General features: G+C 37.3%; 1 protein-coding gene and 1 non-coding gene across 3 annotated transcripts in view; both read left to right on the top strand.

The window, feature by feature from the left end:
- The window catches only part of NIPAL2 (NIPA like domain containing 2), a 101,357-nt gene that overhangs the window by 24,021 nt on the left and 54,344 nt on the right, over nucleotides 1–22,992 (top strand). For both annotated transcript variants that reach the window (XM_017504997.2, XM_017504999.1), the window contains exons 2-3: nucleotides 12,229–12,297; nucleotides 14,133–14,304. In XM_017504997.2, the coding sequence (XP_017360486.1) occupies nucleotides 12,229–12,297; nucleotides 14,133–14,304 (241 nt within the window). The remainder of the gene's footprint in view (nucleotides 1–12,228; nucleotides 12,298–14,132; nucleotides 14,305–22,992) is intronic.
- Nucleotides 22,773–22,879, top strand: LOC119467785. The gene has a single exon (XR_005196408.1). It is a non-coding gene; the product is annotated as a U6 spliceosomal RNA (small nuclear RNA).

The raw sequence follows: 22,992 nt of genomic DNA, 5'->3' as shown, positions 1-22,992 counted from the left end.
TTACACCTAGAGAGACGTCAATGCCCGGCTTCAACACTTCAAAGAACAGACTGACTCGTATGAGGGGCTAACGCAGTTGGTGACTTTAAGTTGAAGATAATGCTCATTTACCATTCTGAAAATCCTAGGACCCTTAAGAATTGTGTTAAGTCTTATTCTCAGGCCATAGTGGAATAAAAATAGATATCAATACTAAGAGGAATTCTCAAAACTGAACAGTTACATGGAAACTAAACAACTTGCTCCTGAATGACCTTTGGGTAAACAAGGAAATTAAGGCAGAAATTTAAAAAATTATTTGAAACAAATGAAAACAACATACCAAAATCTCTGGAGTGTGACAAAAGCAATATGATGAGGAAAGTTAAGAAGTTAAGAAGTCCTCAAATTAACAATCTAACATTGCACCAAAAGGAACTAGAAAAAGAAGACAAACAAATCCCAAAGCTAGGAGAAGAAAAGAAATAATTAAACAAGAGTGGAACTAAATGAAATTAAGAAGTTGCTTCTTTGAAAGGATAAATGGACCATTAGCTACATTAACAAAGAAAAACAGAGAAGATCCAATAAACACAATCAGATTACAAAAGTGACATTACAACCAATCCCAGAGAAATACAAAAGATCCTCAGAGACTACTGTGAACACCTGTATGCATACAACAAGGAAATCTAGAGAAAATTGATACATTCCCAGAAGCACACAACCTCCCAAGATTGAATCAGGAAGAAACTGAAACTCTAAACAGATTAACAATGAGTTCTGTAACTGAATCAGTAAAAAAAATCAAAAACGCAAAAACAATAAAACCCAACAACCAAAAAGCCTTGGACCGGATGGATTCACAGCAAAATTCTAGCAGACATACAAAAAAGAGCTGGTACCAATGCTACTAAAACAATGCCAAAGAATCAAGGAGGAGGGATTCTTTCCTAATTCAGTCTACAAAATCAGTATCATCCTGATACCAAAATCTGGCAAAGATACAACAACAACAAAAAATAAAACTACTGGCCAATATCCCTAATGAACATAGACGCAAAAATCCTCAAGAAAATACCGGCAAACTGAATCTAGCAGCACATTATAAAATTAATTAACCATGATCAAATGGGCTTTATTCCTGGGATGCAAGTTTGGTTCAACATACTCAAATCAATAAATGTGATTCACCACATAAACAGCATTAAAAACAAAATATACATGATCATCTCAATAGATGCAGAATAAGCTCTTGATAAAATTCAACATCATTTTGTGATAAAAACCCTCACCAAACTAGGCATCAAAGAAACATACCTCAAAATAATAAGAGCCATCTATGACAAACCCACAGCCAACATCATACTAAATGGGCAAAAACTTGAAGAATTCCCCTTAAGAACTGGAACAAGACAAAAATGCCCACTCTAACCACTCTTATTCAACATAGAAGTCCTATCCAGAGCAATCAGGCAAGAGAAAGAAATAAAAGGCATCCAAATAGGAAAAGAGGAAGTCGAATTATCTCTCTTCACTGATGATGTGATTCTATACCTAGAAAACCCTGAACACTCTGCCAAAGGGTTCCTAGACCTGATAAATGACTTCAGTAGAGATTCAGGATACATAAAATACAAAAAAAATCAGTAGCATTTCTATACATCAACAACGTTCAAGCTAAGAGCCAAGTCAAGAACACAATCTCATTTACAAAGCCACACACAAAAATAAAATACCTATGAATACATTCAACTAAGGAGATGAAAGATCTCTAAAAGAAGAATTACAAAATACTGCTGAAAGAAATCAGAAGTGACCCAAATAAATGGAAAAATATTTCATTTTCATGGATTCGAAGAATCAACATTGTTGAAATGTCTATACTGCCCAAAGCAATCTATAGATTCTATACTATTCCTATCAAATTACCAATCTCATTTTTCACAGAATTAGAAAAAAAAAATTCTAAAATTTATGTAGAACCAAAAAAGAACCTGAATATCCAAAGCAATCCTAAGCAAAAAGAACAAACCAGAAGCATCACCTTACCCAACTTGAAACTATACTACAAGGCTATAGTAACCAAAACAGAATGATACTGGTACAAAAATAGATGTATGGACCAATGGAACAGAATAGAGAGCACAGAAATAAAGCAGCATACCTACAACCAACAGATCTTTGACAAAGTCGACAAAAACAAGCAATGGAGAAAGGATTTTCTATTCAATAAATGGTACTGGAAAAACTGGCTAACCAAATGCAGAAGAATAAAACTGTGCCCCTCCTTCTCACCATATACAAAAGTTAACTCAAGATGGATTAAATATTTAAGTGTAAGACCTCTCAAACTATAAAAGTCACCTAGAAGAAAACCTAGGAAATACCCTTCCGGAAATTAGCCTTGGCAAAGAATTTTGACTGAGTCCTCAACAGCAACTGCAACAAAAACAAAAATTGACTGGTGGGACCTAAGCTAAAGAGCTTCTGCACATCAAAAGAAACTATCAACAGAGTAAAAAAAACAAAAAACTAAAGAAAGTAAAATATATATGCAAACTATGCATCTGACAAAGATGTGTTAGTCCAGAGATTTTTAACTAATACCCAAAATCTATAAGGAACTTAAACAAATCAACAAGCAAAAATAAAATAACCCCGTTAAAAAATGTGCAAAGAATATAACAGACACTGCTTAAAAGAAGACATACAAGTGGCTAACATACAGAAAAAATGCTGAAAATCACTAATCATCAGGGAAATGCAAATCAAAACCACAATGAGATACCATCTCATACTAGTCAGAATGGCTATTATTAAAAAGTAGAAAAACAACAGATGCTGGTGAGACTGTGGAGAAAAGGGAACACTTATACATGGTTAGTGGGGATGTGCATTGTTCAGCCCCTGTGAAAAGCAGTTTGAAGATTTCTTAAAAAATTAAAAATTGAACTACCATTTGATCCAGCAATCCCATTACTGGGTACATACCCAAAAGAAAATAAATTGTTCTACCAAAAAGACACATACACTCACATGTTCACTGCAGCACTATTCACAATAGCAAAGACATGGAATCAACCTAGGTGCCCATCAACAGCGGATTGGATAAAGAAAATATGGTATATACACCATAGAATATTATGCAGCCATAAAAAAGAATGAAATCTTGTCCTTTGCACCAGAATGGACGCAGCTGGAGGCTGTTATCCTATGCAAATTAACACAGAAACAGAAAACCAAATATTGCACATTCTCACTTTTAAATGGGAGCTAAAATCTTGGATATACATGGACATATAGTTGGGAGTTACAGACACTGGAGACTCTGGAGGAGGGAGAGGGGTGAGGGTTAAAAAAAACTGTCTATTGAGTACTATCTTTACTATCTAGGTGACAGGATCAATACAAGCCCAAACCTCAGCATCTTGCAAACATACCCTTTAACAAATCTGCACGTGTACCCCCTGAATCTAAAAGAAAAATGGAAATAAATAAAGCTATAGTAACCTACAACAGCAACAAAAACAATAACCAAAAGTAACAATAATCTACTTTGCCTATGCTCTAGAAATGGAACAACTGAGCCTGGATGACAGTGCATCTGTTTATGGCATGGTTTACCAAATATTTCAAACCTACCAATGAGACCTACTGCTCAGAAGAGATTCCTCTGAAAATATTACTGTTCATTGACAATGCATCTGTTCGCCCAAGAGCTCTTATGGAGGTGTACAAGGAGATAAATGTTGTTTTCATGCGCACTAACACAACATTCATTCTGCAGCCTACGAATCAATGAGTAGTTTTGACTTTCAAGTCATATTATTTAAAAAAATACATTTTGTAAGACTATAGCTGCCATAAATAGTGATTCCTCTGATGGATCTAACCAAAGTAAATTAAAAACTTTCTGGAAAGGATTCACCATTCCATAAGCCATTAAGAACATTTGTAATTTGTGGGAGGAAGTCAAAATATCCACCTTCACAGGAGTTTGGAAGAAGTTGATTCCAACCCTTATGGTTGACTTTGAAGGGTTCAAGACTTGAGTGGAGGAAGTAACTGCAGATGTAGTGGAAATAGCAAGAGAACTAGAAGTGGAGCCTGAAGGTGTCATTGAATTGCTGCCATCTCATGATCAAACTTGAATGGAGGAGGAGTTGTTTTTATGGATGAGCAAAGAAAGTGGTTTCTTGAGATGAAATCTTCTCCTTATGAAGATCCTGGGAATATTGTAAAAATGACAACAAAGGATTTGGAATATTCCAGGTACTTATACAGCAGCTGGGTTTGAGAGGATTGACTCTTATTTGAAAGAAGCTCTACTGTAGGTAAAATGGCATCAAACAGCACCACATGCTACAGAGTAATTTTTCATAAAAGATAAAGTCAATCAATGCAGCAGACTTTATTATTGTTTTATCTTAAGAAGTTGCCACAGCCACCCCAACCTTCATCAACCACCACCCTGATCGGTGAGCAACCATCAACATCGAGGCAAGGCCCTCCACCAGTATAAATGACTTACTGCAGGCTCAGATGATCATTAGCTTTGGTAATAAAGTATTTTTTAATTAAAGTATATCTAACTTTTTTAAACATAATGCTATTGCAGTATGTTTATTGTATTAAATATAGGTTGCACTATACTTAGTATAGTGTAAACATAGCTTTTGTATGCACTGGGAAACCAAAGTTTGTGTGACTCACTTTATTGTGGTGGTCTGGAACCAAACCTACAATATCTCTGAAGTATGCCTGTATAATTTTGCTCATTCCTACTTTATTTTGTGGGGTTTTTGTTTTTTGGTTTTTTTGTTCTTGAGACAGTCTTGCTCTGTCACTCAGGCTGAAGTGCAGTGGTGAGATTTCGGCTCACTGCAACCTCCACCTCCCGGGTTCAAGCAATTCTCTCCTACCTCAGCCTCCCGAGTAGCTGGGATTAAAGATGTGCACCACCATGCCCAGCTAATTTTTGTATATTTAATAGACAGGATATTTCCCCATGTTGGCCAGGCTTGTCTCGAACCCCTGACCTCAAATGATCTGCCCACTTCAGCCTCCCAAAGTGCTGGGATTATAGGCATGAGCCACCGCACCCAGCCGTATCCCTACTTTGAACTCATGGTAATTATTGCACCTGCCACCAGACATTGTTTTTATTGTGTTAGTAAAGATACACATATATTACCCAAAAAAATGCATCATAAGTATTCAAGGAGAAATAGTATTGGTTATCCTTTGATAGATGAGAAAGGCTAGAAAAGACTCAACTAAGGTGATATCTACCTTCAGCATTCTTTATGAAAAGAAATTGTACACATTCAATTATCTCTTTGCCCATTTGTTTCTGCTCAGTAATTTAAAAACATCTGATTTGCTCAGGTACAGTTTATGATCGTTCCTATCTCTGTTAATTATTTTATAACATTCAAAACTAAGACTGAAGAAAGAACACTCTTTTTGTAGTTTCTTAGGATGTGAAGTGGAACTCCCACATGATTTTGACAACTATTATTTAATTGTGGGGAATGTGTATATGCCTAATTTTAAATCTCTAAATTTTTGCCTCATGTAGATTCCAGGGGGTGGGGAACAAATTTCAAAGTTAATTCTAACTTCAGAAACTATAAAGTAAGTTTTATATTCAGGACATTTTGAAATATGAGTAAGTTTTATAATAACCCATAAGCTTATAGGGAAGTGGTAAGACAGGAAATATTATAATGTGAGCTCTTTTGACCTTATAATGATGGTTTTAAAAGTTAAAATAATAAAATAGTACGATTGGCATTACCGATCAGAAAAATACAGAATATTGGCCAGGTGCAGTGGCTCATGCCTGTAATCCTAACACTTTAGGAGGCTGAGGCAGGATGATTGCTGGAGCCCAGGTATTTAAGACCAGTCTGGGAAACATAATAAGACCCTATCTCAACAAAAATACAAAAATTAGGCGGGTGTGGTGGCATGTCTGTAGTCCCAGCTACTTGGGAAGATGAGGTGAAACGATTGCTTGAACCCGGGAGGTCAAAGCTGCAGTTGGCTGTCATCATCACTGAACCCCAGCTTGGGCAAAACAAAGTGAGACTCTGTTTCAGAAAAAAAAAAAAAAAAAGCGGGAAATAGAATATCCCTCTAGTTGTACCTATATCAGTAAGTCAAGTAATTTTCTGAGAAAAATAAATAAAATGCTATATATTTTTATCAGGGGTTCTACAGAATTAAAAGTTATATTCATTAGATTTGGAAGACACTATTGAAAACAAAATGAATGATGCAATAATGTATCATAAAGGTGGGACACACACCCTGAGGCAAAAACCCAGGGAACAGAGAAACAGCAAAACCTTTATTTGCTATGTCTGCCAAGGAACAGGTTGGCAGTTTTTTTTTTTTTTTTAAGGGACAATTTACATGATTGCTTGGTCATTTTAGATAAAGACAAAGAAAATAAAGCTTTATTATTACCTCTTAGTATCGCCTTAGCCCATCACTTTGGATAACTAGGGTGTTGTGTCGTACTTTCATTAAGCACGATCTCATTCATTTATGTCTCCAAACTGCTTATGGTATTGTTTTCATCTTACAGTTGAGAAAACCAAGAGCCAAAAAGGATAACGGCTTTGCAGGGGTCACGCATAGTGAATACCTGGCAGGGACAGGTCTCCTGACTTTTGGAACAGTGCCTTTTGGTCTGACTTTTAAAATAGCTTGTTTCCTCTGTGCCATGGTAACCCTCAGCAAAATGTCTCACCTTCCTTTTTTGTACCCCCTTCTTCTCACTGTAAGTGATCCACAATATCCCCACTCCATTCTCTCATCTTCTTAGCCTTAGTCTATTATTTCTTGTTGTGTAATGTCATCCTAAAGTTTAGTGGTTTAAAATTACAACCATCAATGGCTGCTTTGGAATCAATTGGTCAGCTGGGCGTTCATTAATGTGGATCAGACTTGGCTGAGTCCACCTGGGCTAACTCGTGTCTCTGCAGCCAGCTGGTATGTCAGCTGGGGGCTGGCTGCTCTAGGGATGGCTCCCCTCTGGCGTTTGACATTGCATGACTATTGGCTAGGGCCATAGACACTAACGCAGCCGGGTTGTATGTGTCCCCATCTGTCATCACCCAACAGGCTAGCCTGGGCTTGTTCTCAAAATATTTCATAAGAGGAGTATGCAATACCTTTTGAGACCTAGTCCTGGAACTAGCATATCTTCACCGCTTTTGTAGCCTCAATTAATAGATAGGGAATTAGACTGTTCTTTCTAACAAGAGGAGGTACAAGACTCCCTAGTCAAGGGCACAGATATAGGGAGGGGTAAGGAATTGTGTCCATTTTTGCAATCTGCCATACTCCAATTACTTTCAAATAACTTGTCTGAATCATTCATATTAAGATATTAATAATTTAGTAGTTTATACCTTTTCAGGAATATCTTCTTTGGGCAAAAATAAACCTGTGATACGAATATTTAAAGGATCGGCAGCATAATGCTGTCTTGATGAAGAATTATCTATTTTATTCTTTTGTTGCCTGTGCATTTGGTGTCATAGCCAAGAAATTATTGCCAAATCCTGCCACCAATTTTTTAATATCCAGACTGTTGTTAAAAAAACAACTTCAGCCCAATTGAATTTAAAGGAGCTTAATTGAGCAATGAATAATTCATGAATCAGGCAGCACCCAGAATCACAGCAGATTCAGAGAATCTCCAGGGATGCCTCATGGTCAGAACAAATGTATAGAGAAAAAAAGGGAAGTGCCATATAGATATTGGAGGTGAGATACAGAAACAGCTGAATTGGTTACAGGTTGGCATTTTCCTTATTTGAACACAGTTTGAACACTCAGAAGTGTATGACTGGTTGGAGTATGGCTGCTGGCACTGGCCAAGACTCAGCTATTGTTACGGGCACATACTCCTAAGTTTGGGTTTCAGTCTTGTCTACCCACTAAGTTAGGTTGCAATTCATCCACAAGCACTCAAATATAGAAGTATGGAGTCCTTCTCAGGCCATATTTAGTTTGCTTTAACATTGTTAACCCTGGGCCAGGGAGCTATTCTGTAGCAGGTGAGCTTTCCTTACTTCTTCAAGTCGAAGCACATTCTTACTTCACCACCAATTTTTTATTATTATAAAATATAAGTAGCATAAAATTTTACCATTTTAGCCATTTGCAAGCGTACACTTCTGTGGCACTAAGAACATCGTCACTGACGTGCAACTGTCATCATTTCCATCTCCAGAATTTTTTCATCTATCCCAACTGCATACCCATTAAACAGTAACTCCCCATTCTTCCTTCCCCCGACTCTGGCAACCACCATTCCACTTTCTGTCTTCATGAATTTGACTACCTTAGATACCTCATGTAAGTGGAATCACACAACATTTCTTCTTTTGTAACTGCCTGATTTCACTTAGCATAATGTCCTCAAGGTTATAGACAAAAACAGTCAAACTGTAAAATATTTGAAGAGATTTATTCTGAGCCAAATATGAGTGATGAGTGGCCTATGGCACAGCCCCAGGAGATTCTGAGAACATGTGCCCAAGGTGGTCAGGCTACAGCATTGTTTTATGCATTTTAGAGAGATATATCAATCAATGCATGTAAGATGTGCATTGGTTTGGACTGGAAAGGCAGAAAAACTGGATGTGGGGGCTTCCAGGTCATGGTGAATTCAAAGCTTTTCTGATTGGCAATTGGTTGAAAGAGTTATTATCTAAAGACCTGGAGTAAATAGAAAGGAATATCTGGATTAAGATAAGGGGTTGTGGAGATCAAGTTTCTATCATGCAGATGAAACCTTTGGGTAGCAGGCTTCCGAGCTCTCATCAGACCTAAAAAGGTGCCAGAGTCTTAGTAAATTCTCTACTGGACCAGGGAAAAGACCTGGAAAGGAATGGAAATTCTCTACAGAATGTAGATTTTCCCTATAAGAGACAGCTTTGCAGGGCCATTTCAAAATATGTAAAAGAAATTTATTTTGGGGGTAAAATACTTTGATTTCTCTCAGGGCCTGTTATCTGTCATGTGATGCTATACTAGAGTCAGGCATGTGTCTTGGTGTCTTATTGCTATAAAAAGTCTGTTTTGTCAGTCTTAAGATCTTTGTTTTCATGTTAATGCTGGTCAGCAGTGCCCTAATTCCAAAGGGAGGAGGGTATAATGAGGCATGTCCCAACCCCAACTTCCCATCATAGCTTCAATTACTTTTTCAAGTTAACTTTGGAAAGCCTTTGGCTTAGGAGAGGATCCACCAGTCAGTTGAAGGGCTCAGAATTCTATTTTTGGTTTATAAGGTTCATCCATGTGGTAGTGTATATTCAAATTTCCTTCATTTTTAAAGGTGGATAATGTTCCATTATATGCATGTATACTCTGTTATTTATGCATTCATCCATTGAGGGACATGGGTTTTTTCCACCTTTTGGCTATTATGAATAATGCTGCTATTATTGAATGTAAGTGTCCAAATATCTGTTCAAATCCTTGTTTTGAGTTCTTTTGGATATATATCCAAAAGTGGAATTGCTAGACCATATGTTAATCCTGTGTTTAATTTTTTGAGGAACCTCTATGCCATTTTTCACAGTGGCTGCACCATTTTACATTCCCATCAGCAATGTATAAGCGTTCTAATAACTCCTCATCTTTGCCCACACTTATTTCCTTTTCTTTTTAATCACAGCCATCCTAATGGATGTGAAGTAGTGACTCAATGTGGTTTTGATTTGCATTTCCCTAATGATGAGTGATGCTAAGCATCTTTTCATGTCTTTATTGGCCATTTGTGTCTTCTTGGAGAAACAGCTATTCAAGTCCTTTGCATATTTTTTAATCAGGATGTTTATTTTTTGTTGTTGAATTGTAGGCATTCTTTAAATATTCTGGATCTCAATCCAGATATATGATTCGCAAATATTTTCTCCCATTCCATGGGTTGACTTTCACTCTGTTGATAGTGTATGTTGATGCAAAAAGTTTTTAATCTCAGCCAGGTGTGGTGGCTCACGCCTGTAATCCCAGCACTTTGGGAGGCCAAAGTGGACAGATCACCTGAAGTCAGGAATTCAAGACCAACCTGGCCAACATGGCAAAACCCTGTCTCTACTAAAAATACAAAAATTAGCTGAGTGTGATAGCACATGCTATAGTTCCAACTACTCGGGAGGCTAAGGCACGAGAATTGCTTGAACCTGGTGGGCAGAGATGGCAGTGGGCAGAGAGGGCAGTGAGCCGAGATCATGCCACTGCACTCCAGCCTGGATAACAGACTAAGATTCAAGTTTTTAATCTTGATGAAGTACAATTTATCTATTTTTTTCAATGCCTATGATTTGGTGTCATATCCAAGAAATTATTGCCAAATCCTGCCACCAATTTTTAAATACCCAGCCTGAAGCCATTTAAACTGCTCAGTGAATGACTTAAAGAATTTTAAAGTGAGTTGTTTCTATTCAACAATTTACCTTTATAATTACAGGAGATGTTAACAAATATCGATTCAATGCCAATTTTTCATCTCAGTCTTTTTTTTCCTGATTACTGCCAGTACACTAGATGTAAATAGAAAGCATGGAAATAGCACATTGTATTGTGCCCCAATTGTTTCCCCACGAGAGAAAGTGATCAAAATTATTACCAAGTGCCTCTATTAGGAAAAGAAAATTCTTAACTGATTAAAGACCATAGATATTATATATCAACTATAAAATGAATTTTCAACTTTTTACTTCATTGAAAAAAATATTAAATTTCATTTCTAAATACTAAATACTAAATTTCATGCCATACTTGAGTCAGGCTGGAATTTGGTGTCTTATTGCTACAAAAATCACATATAATAAAGCTCTAAAACTTCAAAGACATTTTGCATTCTGAAAAGGGTTCTTTGTGGTTGCAATCTTCATTTGAAATTCAAATAACTCCTTGGAATTTGAAGCTGGCTAGAAGTTATGTAGTGTAGAATAAGAAGGAGACAATCCTTTATATCATTGCAAATTTATACTAATAGAAGATATTATACTTTTGTACCTAGACGGGAGCAACAGACGCATCTTTTGAAATCATTGAATAATACATGAGCTATCTATGATAAACATCCTGGGCAATGTGTAAGAACTTACCTTTTAACCTCTATAATTCTTGGGTTAGATCATTACATATTTTTAAAGCAATTGTTTATTAAATCTTCAATTTTATATAGCAATAGATAACACAGAAGACTCAATAGAAAGAATAAGACTTGGTTCTCTTCCTTCAGAGAGTAAATAAGGGAGGCTTACCATTTAGAATCTGAGAAAGTTAAGGTGGGACGAGGTGGTCTGAGGACGTCTCAAGGAGATGGACCTCTGTAGGCCAGGAGGGCGAGGTTTGGTTGAAGTGAGAGGCACACCTGCATGACCTGGGAAGCAGTGGCACGAGCAAGTGTCACATCTGGCTGGAGGATGGCGTTGCCAGATACCTGAGATAGAGGAAGCACATTAAAAGTAAGTCTTGTACAGAGGCCTGGGTGAGGACTCATTGTGTCGAGCTGGTATAGCAGCTCATTGTTTGATGTAGTAGATTATAGGGAATCACTGTAGGTTTTTGACCAGGGGAATAGAAGGAAAATTTAGCCCATCTCCAGTGGAGATCATAGAACCTTAGAAGTAAAGGGATTTCTGGAAATGTCTTCTCCAATATCCCATTTTTACTTAGGCCAGAGAAGTGAAATAACTTGCTCAAAAGGTCACCCAGTTAGAAAATAGCAAATCTGGCCAGGCACGGTGATGCAGACCTGTAATCCCAGCATTTTGGGAGGCCAAGGAGGGCAGATCACAAGGTCGGGAGATGGAGACCATCATGGCCAATATGGTGAAACTCTGTCTCTACTAAAAATACAAAAAAATTAGCTGGGAGGGGTAGCACACGCCTGTAGTGTCAGCTACTCAGGAGGCTGAGGCAGGAGAATCACTTGAACCCAGGAGGCGGGGGTTGCAGTGAAGCCCACATTGTGCCACTGCACTCCATCCTGCGCAAACGAGCAAGACTCCGTCTCAAAAATATATATATAGTATTTGAAAAAAGTGAAAAACTAATTCTAATTAAATCAATAATAATATTCCAAATCTACCCTGGCAAATGGGTGCTAAGCTAAAACTAAATTACTGAACAAATGAATACCTAAATATATCTTTTTCTTTCAGTAAATACCTTACAAGTATTATTTAAGGAAAACATTTTCTTTTACAGATTCACCTTTTTGGGGTTTTACTGGCCATTTTAGGAAACTTGGTGATCAGCATTTCTCTAAATATTCAGGTAAGAAAAAAGCTTATTTTTCTAACACTGTAGATTGATTTAGGGATACATGATGACTCTCATGGGCTTTGGGAACTTTTGCCTTTGTAGATCTTTTCTCTATAAAAATTATAAAAAATTATATTTTATGACTTCTTTGGTATGTAGACAGATATATATAATCCAGGCTGGAGTGCATTCATTTTTCGTCTTCTTCTGATTTTGAAAGAAATTAATTTTGGGGGGTAGAGAGGACTCCAATAGTATTATAGACCCTAGGAAAGGGGCCTACTGTGTCTAATGGATAAACAGCACTGGTTTGATTTGTAGTACTTTGATTTCTTTCATAGCCTTCACCCCAGATGGGATACGGATATTTTTTAGAAGCAGGTCATCCGGCCATGGTGGCTCACGCCTATAATCCCAGCACTTTGGGAGGCTGAGGCGGGTGGATCACGAGGTCAAGAGATTGAGACCATCCTGGTCAACATAGTGAAACCCCATCTCTACAAAAAATACAAAAATTAGCTGGGCATGGTGGTGTATGCCTGTAGTCCCAGCTACTTGGGAGGCTGAGGCAGGAGAATTGCCTGAACCCAGGAGGCGGAGGTTGCGGTGAGCCGAGATCGTGCCATTGCACTCCAGCCTGGGTAATAAGAGCGAAACTCCATCTCAAAAAATAATAATAATAATAATAATTGATAATAACTGGAAGTACTTGATGAAACCAGATCAACTGAGAGTNGGAGAATTGCCTGAACCCAGGAGGCGGAGGTTGCGGTGAGCCGAGATCGTGCCATTGCACTCCAGCCTGGGTAACAAGAGCGAAACTCCATCTCAAAAGAAAAAAAAAAAAAGAGTACAGATTATAGGATTTTTATCCCCTTTCTTTAAAATTACTGTTAAATATGCCAGTATAGATTAACGGTCTTGAGAAAAGAATGTAGAGTACAAAATAGGAACTATAACAGAACCTGAATCAGAAACCTGAATAAATTGCTGATTTGCTAAACTAAAAACTGAATGAAATATGAATTGTTAACCAAATAATAAATTAAATAAAAAGTTTTAAATCATTTTTAATGAATCACTTTGAAATAGAATCAAATCACTGCAGTTTCTAAAACGATTTGAATCAAAATAAACCTAAACAACAGAATATCTCCCAGAATGTTATATGGTAGTTCCCTCTTATCCTCAAGGGATACCTTCCAAGACTCCCAGTGGATGTCTGAAACTAGAGCTAATACTGAACCCTGTTCAGTATACACTATGTTTTCCTAGACATACGTACCTACGATCACATTTAATTTACAACTTAGGCACAGTAAAAGGTTAACAACAATAACTAATAATAAAATAGAACAAGTAAGTAAAATAAGGGTTACTTGAACACAAGCACTGCGCTGTTGCAACAGCTGACCTGGTAACCGAGAAGGCCACTGAATGACTAAAGGACAGGGAGCGTCTGCAGCGTGGATACGTTGGACAAAGGGAGAATTCACATGCCAGGTGGGACAGCCTGAGATTTCATCCTGCTACTCAGAAAAGCATGCAATTTAAAATGTATGAAATGTTTATTTCTGGAATTTTCCGTCTAATATTTTCTGACCATGGGTAGCTGAAACCACAGAAAATGAATCTATGGATTGAGGGTGACTACTGTATTTGTTTATATAAATCTTTTCTAGCAAATGACCTAGTATAATTTTCAACAATTCCCCAAAAATGTATTTTTTTTTGGAGAAAAAAAAAAAATCAGTGTTCTTATGAAAGGAATTAAAGGAATACCAAAAAAGAAGTGACATTCCCCTCATAGCTCAGAATGTTTTATTTATCTTCTGATTTACTTTCAGAAATATTCTCACCTTCAGTTGGCACAACAAGAGCACCCAAGGCCATACTTCAAGAGTGTGCTGTGGTGGGGTGGTGTCCTGCTGATGGCCATGGGAGAGATGGGGAACTTCGCAGCCTATGGGTTTGCTCCCATTACTCTGATCGCTCCATTAGGCTGTGTGTCTGTTACAGGTAAGCCATTCTGTGTTTTGACAAACAGAAACTTAAAGAGCAGAATAATTGGAGAAAAGCACACAACTGAAATGACAAATGCACCAAGGAAGAAAGGCTATTCCCTGGTTTCTTAGGACGTTTATGTGGAACAATTATTCTGCTAATTTCAGTTATCCATTGTCATGCTGTCACATTAACCATGAAGAAACTTGCATTTTGTGAGCATAACACTTACGTGTGAAAGCCTGATGCCTCAGTCTTAATAAATTAACAGTGACAGAAAATGTTATACTGTGCTTGTAATCATTAAGAAGTTACCTAAAAGCATTTGTAATGCAATGTTTTATTCATATGTTAAACTGATAGTACCTATAGTTAGAGTCTTAGATGCCTGGTCTTGGCTCCATAGTTTAGTGTCTTTTTGACAGTAAGAATTAAATATTGGTTATTCTGCATTACTATAGGAATGTGTAATTTCAGAGTAATGTCACAAATATCTACTTAGAAATTTTATGTGATTTACTAAGTACATTTAGAAAAGAAAAAATGAGGTGTTGTGAAAGACTAAAAAAAAAAGAGCAAAAATCATTGCTAAAAAGGAGAACAAATTCTCTAAGCTCTGTTAAAATCAATAAAATCTTTTTGGTTTTACTCTTTATCTGCTGCTATGGAAACAGGACATTTCTGAATCTCTGTGAATTTAGAAACTTCATTGAAATAGAAACAAGTTGATAGTTATTATCTATTAACACCTAGATCACGCATATCACATTTACATATCCCAATTTAAATGTTTCTCCTAAACAACTATATAATATTCTTAAAGAAAACATCATTTATACTGAAACAATGTAGATTCAAAGAGAATTATTTTATTTTGTAAGTTGTTCCTCTAAATCACTTAAAATATTTTATTTAAAATATATTCATGAGGTATAATAGAATATTTAGCAAAAAACACTAATTTTGCTTTCTAGAAATTGCCTGCTTAAAAGAGCCATCCTGTTACCACTCTGAAAAGGCACACAATTTATGTAATCATTTACTGTTTTTAACATTCCAATAGAACGGGCAAATTGGGTAAACCTCATTTTCTATTTAGTAAAGCCCATAACATGTACATAGACAATTTAGACGTTTTGCATTTTCAAAATCTGAGACATAACAGATAAAAGATCTAGTTATACAATCAACTTGGGATTCCTCCAGACTCTTGCTATCTTGAAAATGTTGTTGTATTCTCCATAATGACTGTGTATGTCGTTCTGATCTTCAGTTTTGTTCCTTACTTTATGCTCAGTTTCCATGAAATAGCCAGAGGAAAATGTGTCCAGGCATATTAGATCGATACCTGGGGAAGGGAGGCGATAAGTGCACCCTATCGTATTGAAATTCTCCGTTTGTCTCATGTCTCCTGTTCCTGGGAAACCTTTTGGGGTAACGGGGTTATAAGAAAAAGGGTGCTACCCCAGATGGTTCAAAGAAAGAGGAAATATTGTTGTAAAGATCAAAGATTTCACAGAAATGAGATATAGCCAGGCCTCATGGGGCCTAAGGTGAGAATGGGGCAGTTTTCAGGACTTCAGGGTCAGCCATGGTACCCCTCCGAGACCTTTAGGGAAGCTAGCTGCCTGTGAGTCTGCTCATCTTGGCAAGACTTGATCCAAGATCTCATTAAAAACTGGAAGCTGAAGCTTTCTAACCTTCCACTCAGAAACAGTGTCCTATTCTCCCCAAGTCCCCTGCAAACCGATCCACCTACCACTGCCTTGACAGATGGGCTTTTGCTTCATGCTACAGATTATTTTTCTTTGTGTGCTGTTAGCCCCAATTAAAGTTTCAGCTTCAGAACATTTTTAGCTACCTCCCTCTCTGTCCATCTAAAATGACTCAAAGAAGTGAACTTACAGCCTCGAATACACTCTATTCCTGCTTTACAATCTTTGCAAACAGTAATGTATGCTCATAAATAGTATTCCCACAGCAGTCCTAAGCTGAATTTAAATCATTGTAAAGCTTTGTGGGTGGGTGAGGGACTGCTGATGATGGAGAATTTTCCCTAGAATAAGCCTCTGCTACCCTGGGATTCTTGATAAAGGTTCTAGAAACTCTAGAGAATTTGAAGGGAAAGGGAAAGTATAAACCAGATGTGTCTTATGTCGGTATCTACAGATGAAGCCGAAAATCCACATTTTTCTATGTTAAAACATTTTTTCTGTATCCTTTCTTGGGAGCTTTAAGAAATCAAATCTCCCTTTGAATTTTAATAACAAATAAAATCTATTTCAATGTTGCATGGGAAATTGCATATTCTTTTCTGATTTTTCTTCTATCTTTTGTTGCTTTTCTAAGAGAAGGAGACACACGAGAGAGAGAGACTATTAAAATCCAGAACACTGACAACAGTTTCAGTCCTTAAGTCCAAGTGTGTTAAGTTCCTTAAGTCTTTCATCTTCCTCCCTCTCCTTAGACGGTCTGGTTCACACCAACATATTGCGCTCCTTTTTTCCTTTCCAGAAGTAGGGAGAGAGTGTGCAGGTAAACATGTGAACTAGTCTTACTACACCGACAATTGCTAATATACCAGAACTGCTATGTTGTCTCACATAATCAAAATTCCTGCTCCTCTTGTATACTTTAATTAGTATGGTATATATTTGTATACTTTGAGTATAATATACTCAATTATGTATTATGTAATTATATTAAATATATATTAATATATTTATGTTTAATAATATAAATACAATTATATTGATTATATTTAATATATAATAAACATAATTATATTAATTATATTGACTATATTAATATGTAATAGTTAACATAATTATATTAATATTGACATTATATTAATTATATTGGTTATATTTAATATATAATATTTAATATAATATTGATTCTATTAATATATGATATTTAACATAATTATATTGGTTCTATTTAATATATATTTAATATAATTATATTTTATTTTTATATATTTTATATATATTTAGTTATATATTAACAGATAATATATTAATTGAATATACATCAATATATACATGTCATATAATTTACATGTATATAACATATGTCTGACATATACACTAGTCATATACAGGACTCATTTGTAAGAAGCACCACAGTTAGTAATATGGGCATTTCAACTTGCCCTCTGCCCATGTTTTCCTGCCCTGAAGAATCTTTCTCATGTCCTTTCTTTCCCTTTCTCTGTGTGTCCTGCTGTTTCTCACTGACATGCTCAGCCTCAGACAGCATTTGTCCAACATTTGTCTTACAGGTAGATGCATAGGTGTTCTAAGAAACAAAGAATTCCATAATCAAACAGGATTCTGTAATTTGGGGTTTTAAAGGCGACACAGGTTTCATTAGTGTAGGGCTTCTTGGGGCCCTAAAACAGGCCCATGCACACTGTGAATCTTTGAGAGGCAGATGCAGTATGCCAGGTTTCCAAAACCTGATGAGTGCATCTGAGATCCCCTTGAGCTTATCTCAAGGGATGGCAGTTCTGCAGAAAACCCTTTAGAGAATTCTTAAGGCAAAGCTCACAGGCAATCACATCATGCTAGAGACTCAGCCTAAATAACCCATCCATGCCTTACCATGAAGACAGCACATGGGGAATGATCTCAGTACACAGAGCTGCCCAGGCCTGGGTCCAGCCTTTTGAGAGAATCAGAACCTTCGTAATCTTGTGTCATCTTTTAATTTTACTTTATTTTTCTCACTTGGAAGTCTTTCTCAATGAATAATTGGTCTAAAATCTATTCTGACTAAAATACTAGTTATACTGGCAGTGCGGTTAATTCTAGATGTGGATTTGTGTTTCCATTAATTCAGAAAGCTTAATTAATGATTTTCAATTTCACCTAGAGGCTAGGTTCAATACTCGCCCTAATAAACCAGGGCAGCAGAAAGGTCAAGAGCTCTGAGGCCACACATCCAGGTTCAAATCACAGTTCTGCCATTGGCAAGCTCTGTGACCTTGGCAAATTATTAAAACCAATTTATACCTCAGATTCCTAGCCTGCAAAATGGGAATGAAAGCAGTTTCTGTATTAAAGGTCGCCATGGGGAAGAACTGAGTAAACTCAAACTCCCAAGGACAGTGTTAGATATATAGTATTTGACATAATGACAACACTGGCTATCGTCACTATGATTTGTAATTATTATCGTGTAGAAAAACAAAATACCTTATTCTTTATAATGGAGTATAGTTCCACACCTCCAAAGATGGCTGATGGCTGCATTCTCTAAAATGGAGAAACCATTTCAAGAAAGGCTTTTTATTATTCTTATTCATGCATTGGTTAAATTTATGGACGGCAGAAAAGTAGGGTCCTCGCAGCTCATTTTTCATCCAATTAAGTAGCAATTACCCTTCAACTCCTTCACATATTCTCTACCATAAAACAGTGGAAAACACAAGAATTTCCAAATAATGTACCAAGATGAAATACATTTTAAAAACAAATATAGGAGTTTGTCAGAGAAAATGCATAGCAAGTTAGATGTGTGTACAGTTTTCCATCTTCTTACTCTGGCTTCAAAGCACATTGTTCACTTGTTTATTAATTACAGAGAGGCCGAATGGCAGATTCCTTTCAGATCAACTGTGATTTGAGGATATACTTAATATACCAGAAATCCAGTACAAAGAAATAGGTTGGATATTCTGTGGAGTTTGTAATAAAATTTCAAACTACTGATAATCCTTCTTGTCTCAGGTAAACCCTTGCTCAGGAGATCTTTCCTGGTTTTCAGGCTAAGGTAATTAAACAGGCTTATTCTCTGCTCCCTTCACACCCTATGCAGGCCCTCTGTCATCTGTGTGGTGGTGTTTTGTGAATTAGAAAAAGGCAGCCCTTTCTCAAAATACCTTATTTCTGTCTATCTGCAAATGCTTGTAATACATTAATTTCGTTAGAGCAGGACACTGGCACCATGTATCAGAGAACTATGCTGAGAAATACACAAATCAACAATGTATGCGATGTGGGTGTGCCACCTCAGATGTGGAGACTTTCTGCACTGCAAAACCTACACCACCTGCCCAACCACACACAGCGACCCTGCCCTACACTTCCCCTTTGGTACCTCTCAACATACTCACAATGACCTGTTTCATGTCCCTCCTCACCATTTAACTGTGACCCATGGACTGGCAACTGACTGCGTGTCTCACTGCTTGACATTTGCCATTCCTGGGAGAGCATGGCACCTGGAAATCACACAGTGCAGCCTGTAGAATTGGTTCGAATTTGAATTTTGATAAAACAAGGATAGGATGTTCTGTTCTAGGGTGTTGGAAGAGATAAACACTTGCTTAAGAGATTTCAATTCCTAATGAAGCATGGTGGTTAAACAGTTCATTGCAAGAGACTCATGAATATTCACGCTTGTGAACACTCACAGGCCTATAATCCTGTCCTTTGGGGGTTGAGTTCAATTATTTGTGCATCTCCAAAGCGTGGGCTTCCATTTCATGTTTTCCTTTTTCTGTTTATCCCCACGACTGTGATCTATGCTATGCCTAAACATTTAGAGATGATTAAAAACAATGAAGTTATCAACCATCCAAAGAATTGAAGCCACATGGAATTAAATAGCTTCATGGCAGACCTCATTCAGTATAAAATTAACTAGTCTATGGCGTGGCAAGGAAGTAGGATATGGAGGGAGATCATTGCAGGGGCAAGGAGGGAGAGAAGGAGAAATAGCAGGTAATAGTGACATTTTTCAGTTCTATGCCTCTGAATATGTTGATTAAAAGAAACCAGAAAAGAGTTCAAGAACATATCACCTTCTTCCAAGTTAAATTCAGGGAACACTTTAGACAAAATTATCAAGGTAAGAAACTAATATTGAATGAGCATTCACTATGCCAGGTATGAGACACATAAACTCGTTAGCTCACTTCATCATTGCCCAGCTGAAAGGAAATAAATAATAAATAGATTGACTTTAGGATAAATTGTATTAAATTAAGCATTTGAAATTTTGGATGGAAAGATAATAGCAGCAAGATCTCCATGGCCCTACAATAATTTCCTAAGTGAAGTAGTCACTCTGTTACTGAGCTAATTTGGATTAAGGTTGGAGAGCTAACTGCATTGAGAAAATGAGGAGAGCATGAGTCTGATAAGTCTTTTCCATCTCTAATTTTCCCCAATATGCTGGGTTTTGCTCAAATCAAAATTCATGATGTGGAATACATGTTGTTTTATTTATTTCTGTGGTGCTGTTATGAAGCCCTAAACTGAAATGTATCTGTAATCCATTAGACAATGGTCATAGCAGAGCCAGGAAGCCCTGGTGAGGCCTTTTGGAATTCCAAAGAAATCATGTCAAGCAGAAACTTTGGTCTCCAAGATTTTTATTAGAAACAAATGAAAGGAAACATAAACAGACCAATGAGCAAGTGACGCGTAGCGTTACACAAACCTAGATGCTGCAAATTCTCTTTAGAGCAATGTGCTTAGTGCCAGCCTGGATGAGGTCACCGGAACTCTAAACCTCACAGGATGCCTGTGATAGTGTCGCTTCACATGGACATCGATTTTAATGTTCAAGATATGCAGAAAATATCGCTCTTCTCAGTGGCTTGCTGAGTTATCTGCTTTTGCGTGTTTATCCAAAAACCGGCCTACATAAAATGTGTGAAATAAAACTCTGAAGTTTTAATTTTATGTCTGCTCATACATTCTCAGCAGAAAGCATTCCTGAAGCCTAAACACTTTATTTGAAACATCTTTTCCACTCATCCTTATTTTTTCAGCATGCCACAAAGTATTTCTAGAGAGATTGCTAATGATTAAGTAACACACAATTAAATTTGTAATACAGAATTAATCTAGTCAGTGGTAGTATTTTTACTTTTTTGGAGTCTTTTCAACTTTAATCATTAATGCATGCCAAGAAAAATGTAGAAAAGAAAGGATTATTGTTCTTAATCCAGGTAAGTTTTCTCCCTTGAAATTGTGCAAATTGTCTCTGAATGACAGTTCCTTCTTTATTATCTTTAATAAATGACAATAGCAATTTTTTTAATCAACATGAATTACTTGACGCTTTTCTTCCTGCCAACATGAATTATAGAACTTTTCTCTCTGTGAGATGACATTTTTCAAACTGTCATATCCTCAGATCTTCAAATCTTAATTCCATGGAATACATCATAATTGACATACCTCTTTTCCTAAAACTGTACAACTGATGGGGAATGATAATTAGGAGCTGTGCCTCAATATGGTCAGAGTTGACTCAGCCTGTGAGCACGCTTAATGTGTCCATGTGTTTGAAGCTTGATTGTGACTGACATGAAAGTGTTTTTGTGGTTTTCTTTTTAGCAGTACAATAAAGTTGCCATTATAAGTGGTCAGAAACCACAAGCCAGATATTTACATGTGAGGCTCTGTTTGTAGCATTATTATATAAATATGTTCTTTTCATGTGATGGGTTTTTTTTTTGTAAAAGAAAGTTTTCCTTACTGTTTTATCTTCTACTTTTCTATATTATAAATATACATTCTGGTTTCTCCCTATATCACAGAGGTGACACAATACATTGAATGTGCAGGAAACAAAAACGGATGAAATTTTTATTTGTAGGCTAATCAGAGTTCACAAACTTACCTGTAGACCAGAGTTGGCCCATGTTGTGTTTGGCTCAAACAATGCCTTTAAAGAATACTAATTTCTCATGGGTAAAAATTAGTAACACACACACAGCTGAATTTTTGGTTACAGAATCAGATTTGGTAGTGCTAGATTTGCAGTTGGCTAGGGCTGATTCATGAGTGCCACCTTTGATCTTGAATAGTTCACCACAGCCCCACAACCCCTCACCACCATGGCCAGTGCCTCCCATCACCACAGCCCACCCCCCTTATCACAGCCTATTCTCTCATCACCACAGCCCAACCCCCTTATCACCACAGCCCAACCCCTCATCATTATGGCCTACCCCCTATCACCATGCCCACCCCCGATCACCACAGCCCATCCCCTCATTACAGCCTACTCCCATCACCACGTCCACCTCCCTCATCACCAGTGCCTATCCCCTCATCATTACAGTCTAACCCCCCTCACCACAACCCATCCCCTGATCACCACAGCCCACCTCCTCATCACAGCCTACCCCCCCATCACCACACCCACCTCCCTCATCACCAGCGCCCATCCCCTCATCACCACAGCCCACCCCCTCATCATTACAGCCTGCCCCCATTACCATGCCCACCTCTGTCATCACCAGCGCCCAGCCCCCTTATCACCATGGCCCACCCCTCTCATTGTTTTGTCTTCAGAGGATCACCTTAAAGGCCATTATAGGCATTTAAGTTTGTAACCTGTCAACTGAAGGTTCTTATCTCCAACTGAACCAGATAAGAATATCATATCCATATTTGAGTAAAGTATAATTAATTGATGTTTTAGCTTTGGGTTAAATTTGTCTTTAAGAAGTGATAATAGTGCTCGCTTCGGCAGCACATATACTAAAATTGGAACGATACAGAGAAGATTAGCATGGCCCCTGCGCAAGGATGACACGCAAATTCGTGAAGCGTTCCATATTTTTAGGAAAGGAGGAAGTCAAATTGTCTCTATTTGCAGATGACATGATTGTATATCTAGAAGACCCCATTGTCTCAGCCCCAAATCTCCTGAAACTGATAAGCAAGTTCAGCAAAG

This window comes from Cebus imitator, unplaced genomic scaffold (genome assembly GCF_001604975.1).
Source record: "Cebus imitator isolate Cc_AM_T3 unplaced genomic scaffold, Cebus_imitator-1.0 Scaffold331, whole genome shotgun sequence".
In the NCBI taxonomy this organism is placed as follows: Eukaryota; Metazoa; Chordata; class Mammalia; order Primates; family Cebidae; genus Cebus; species Cebus imitator.
Note: the sequence above shows the minus strand (reverse complement) of the source record. Positions and strands in the feature narration are given on the sequence as shown.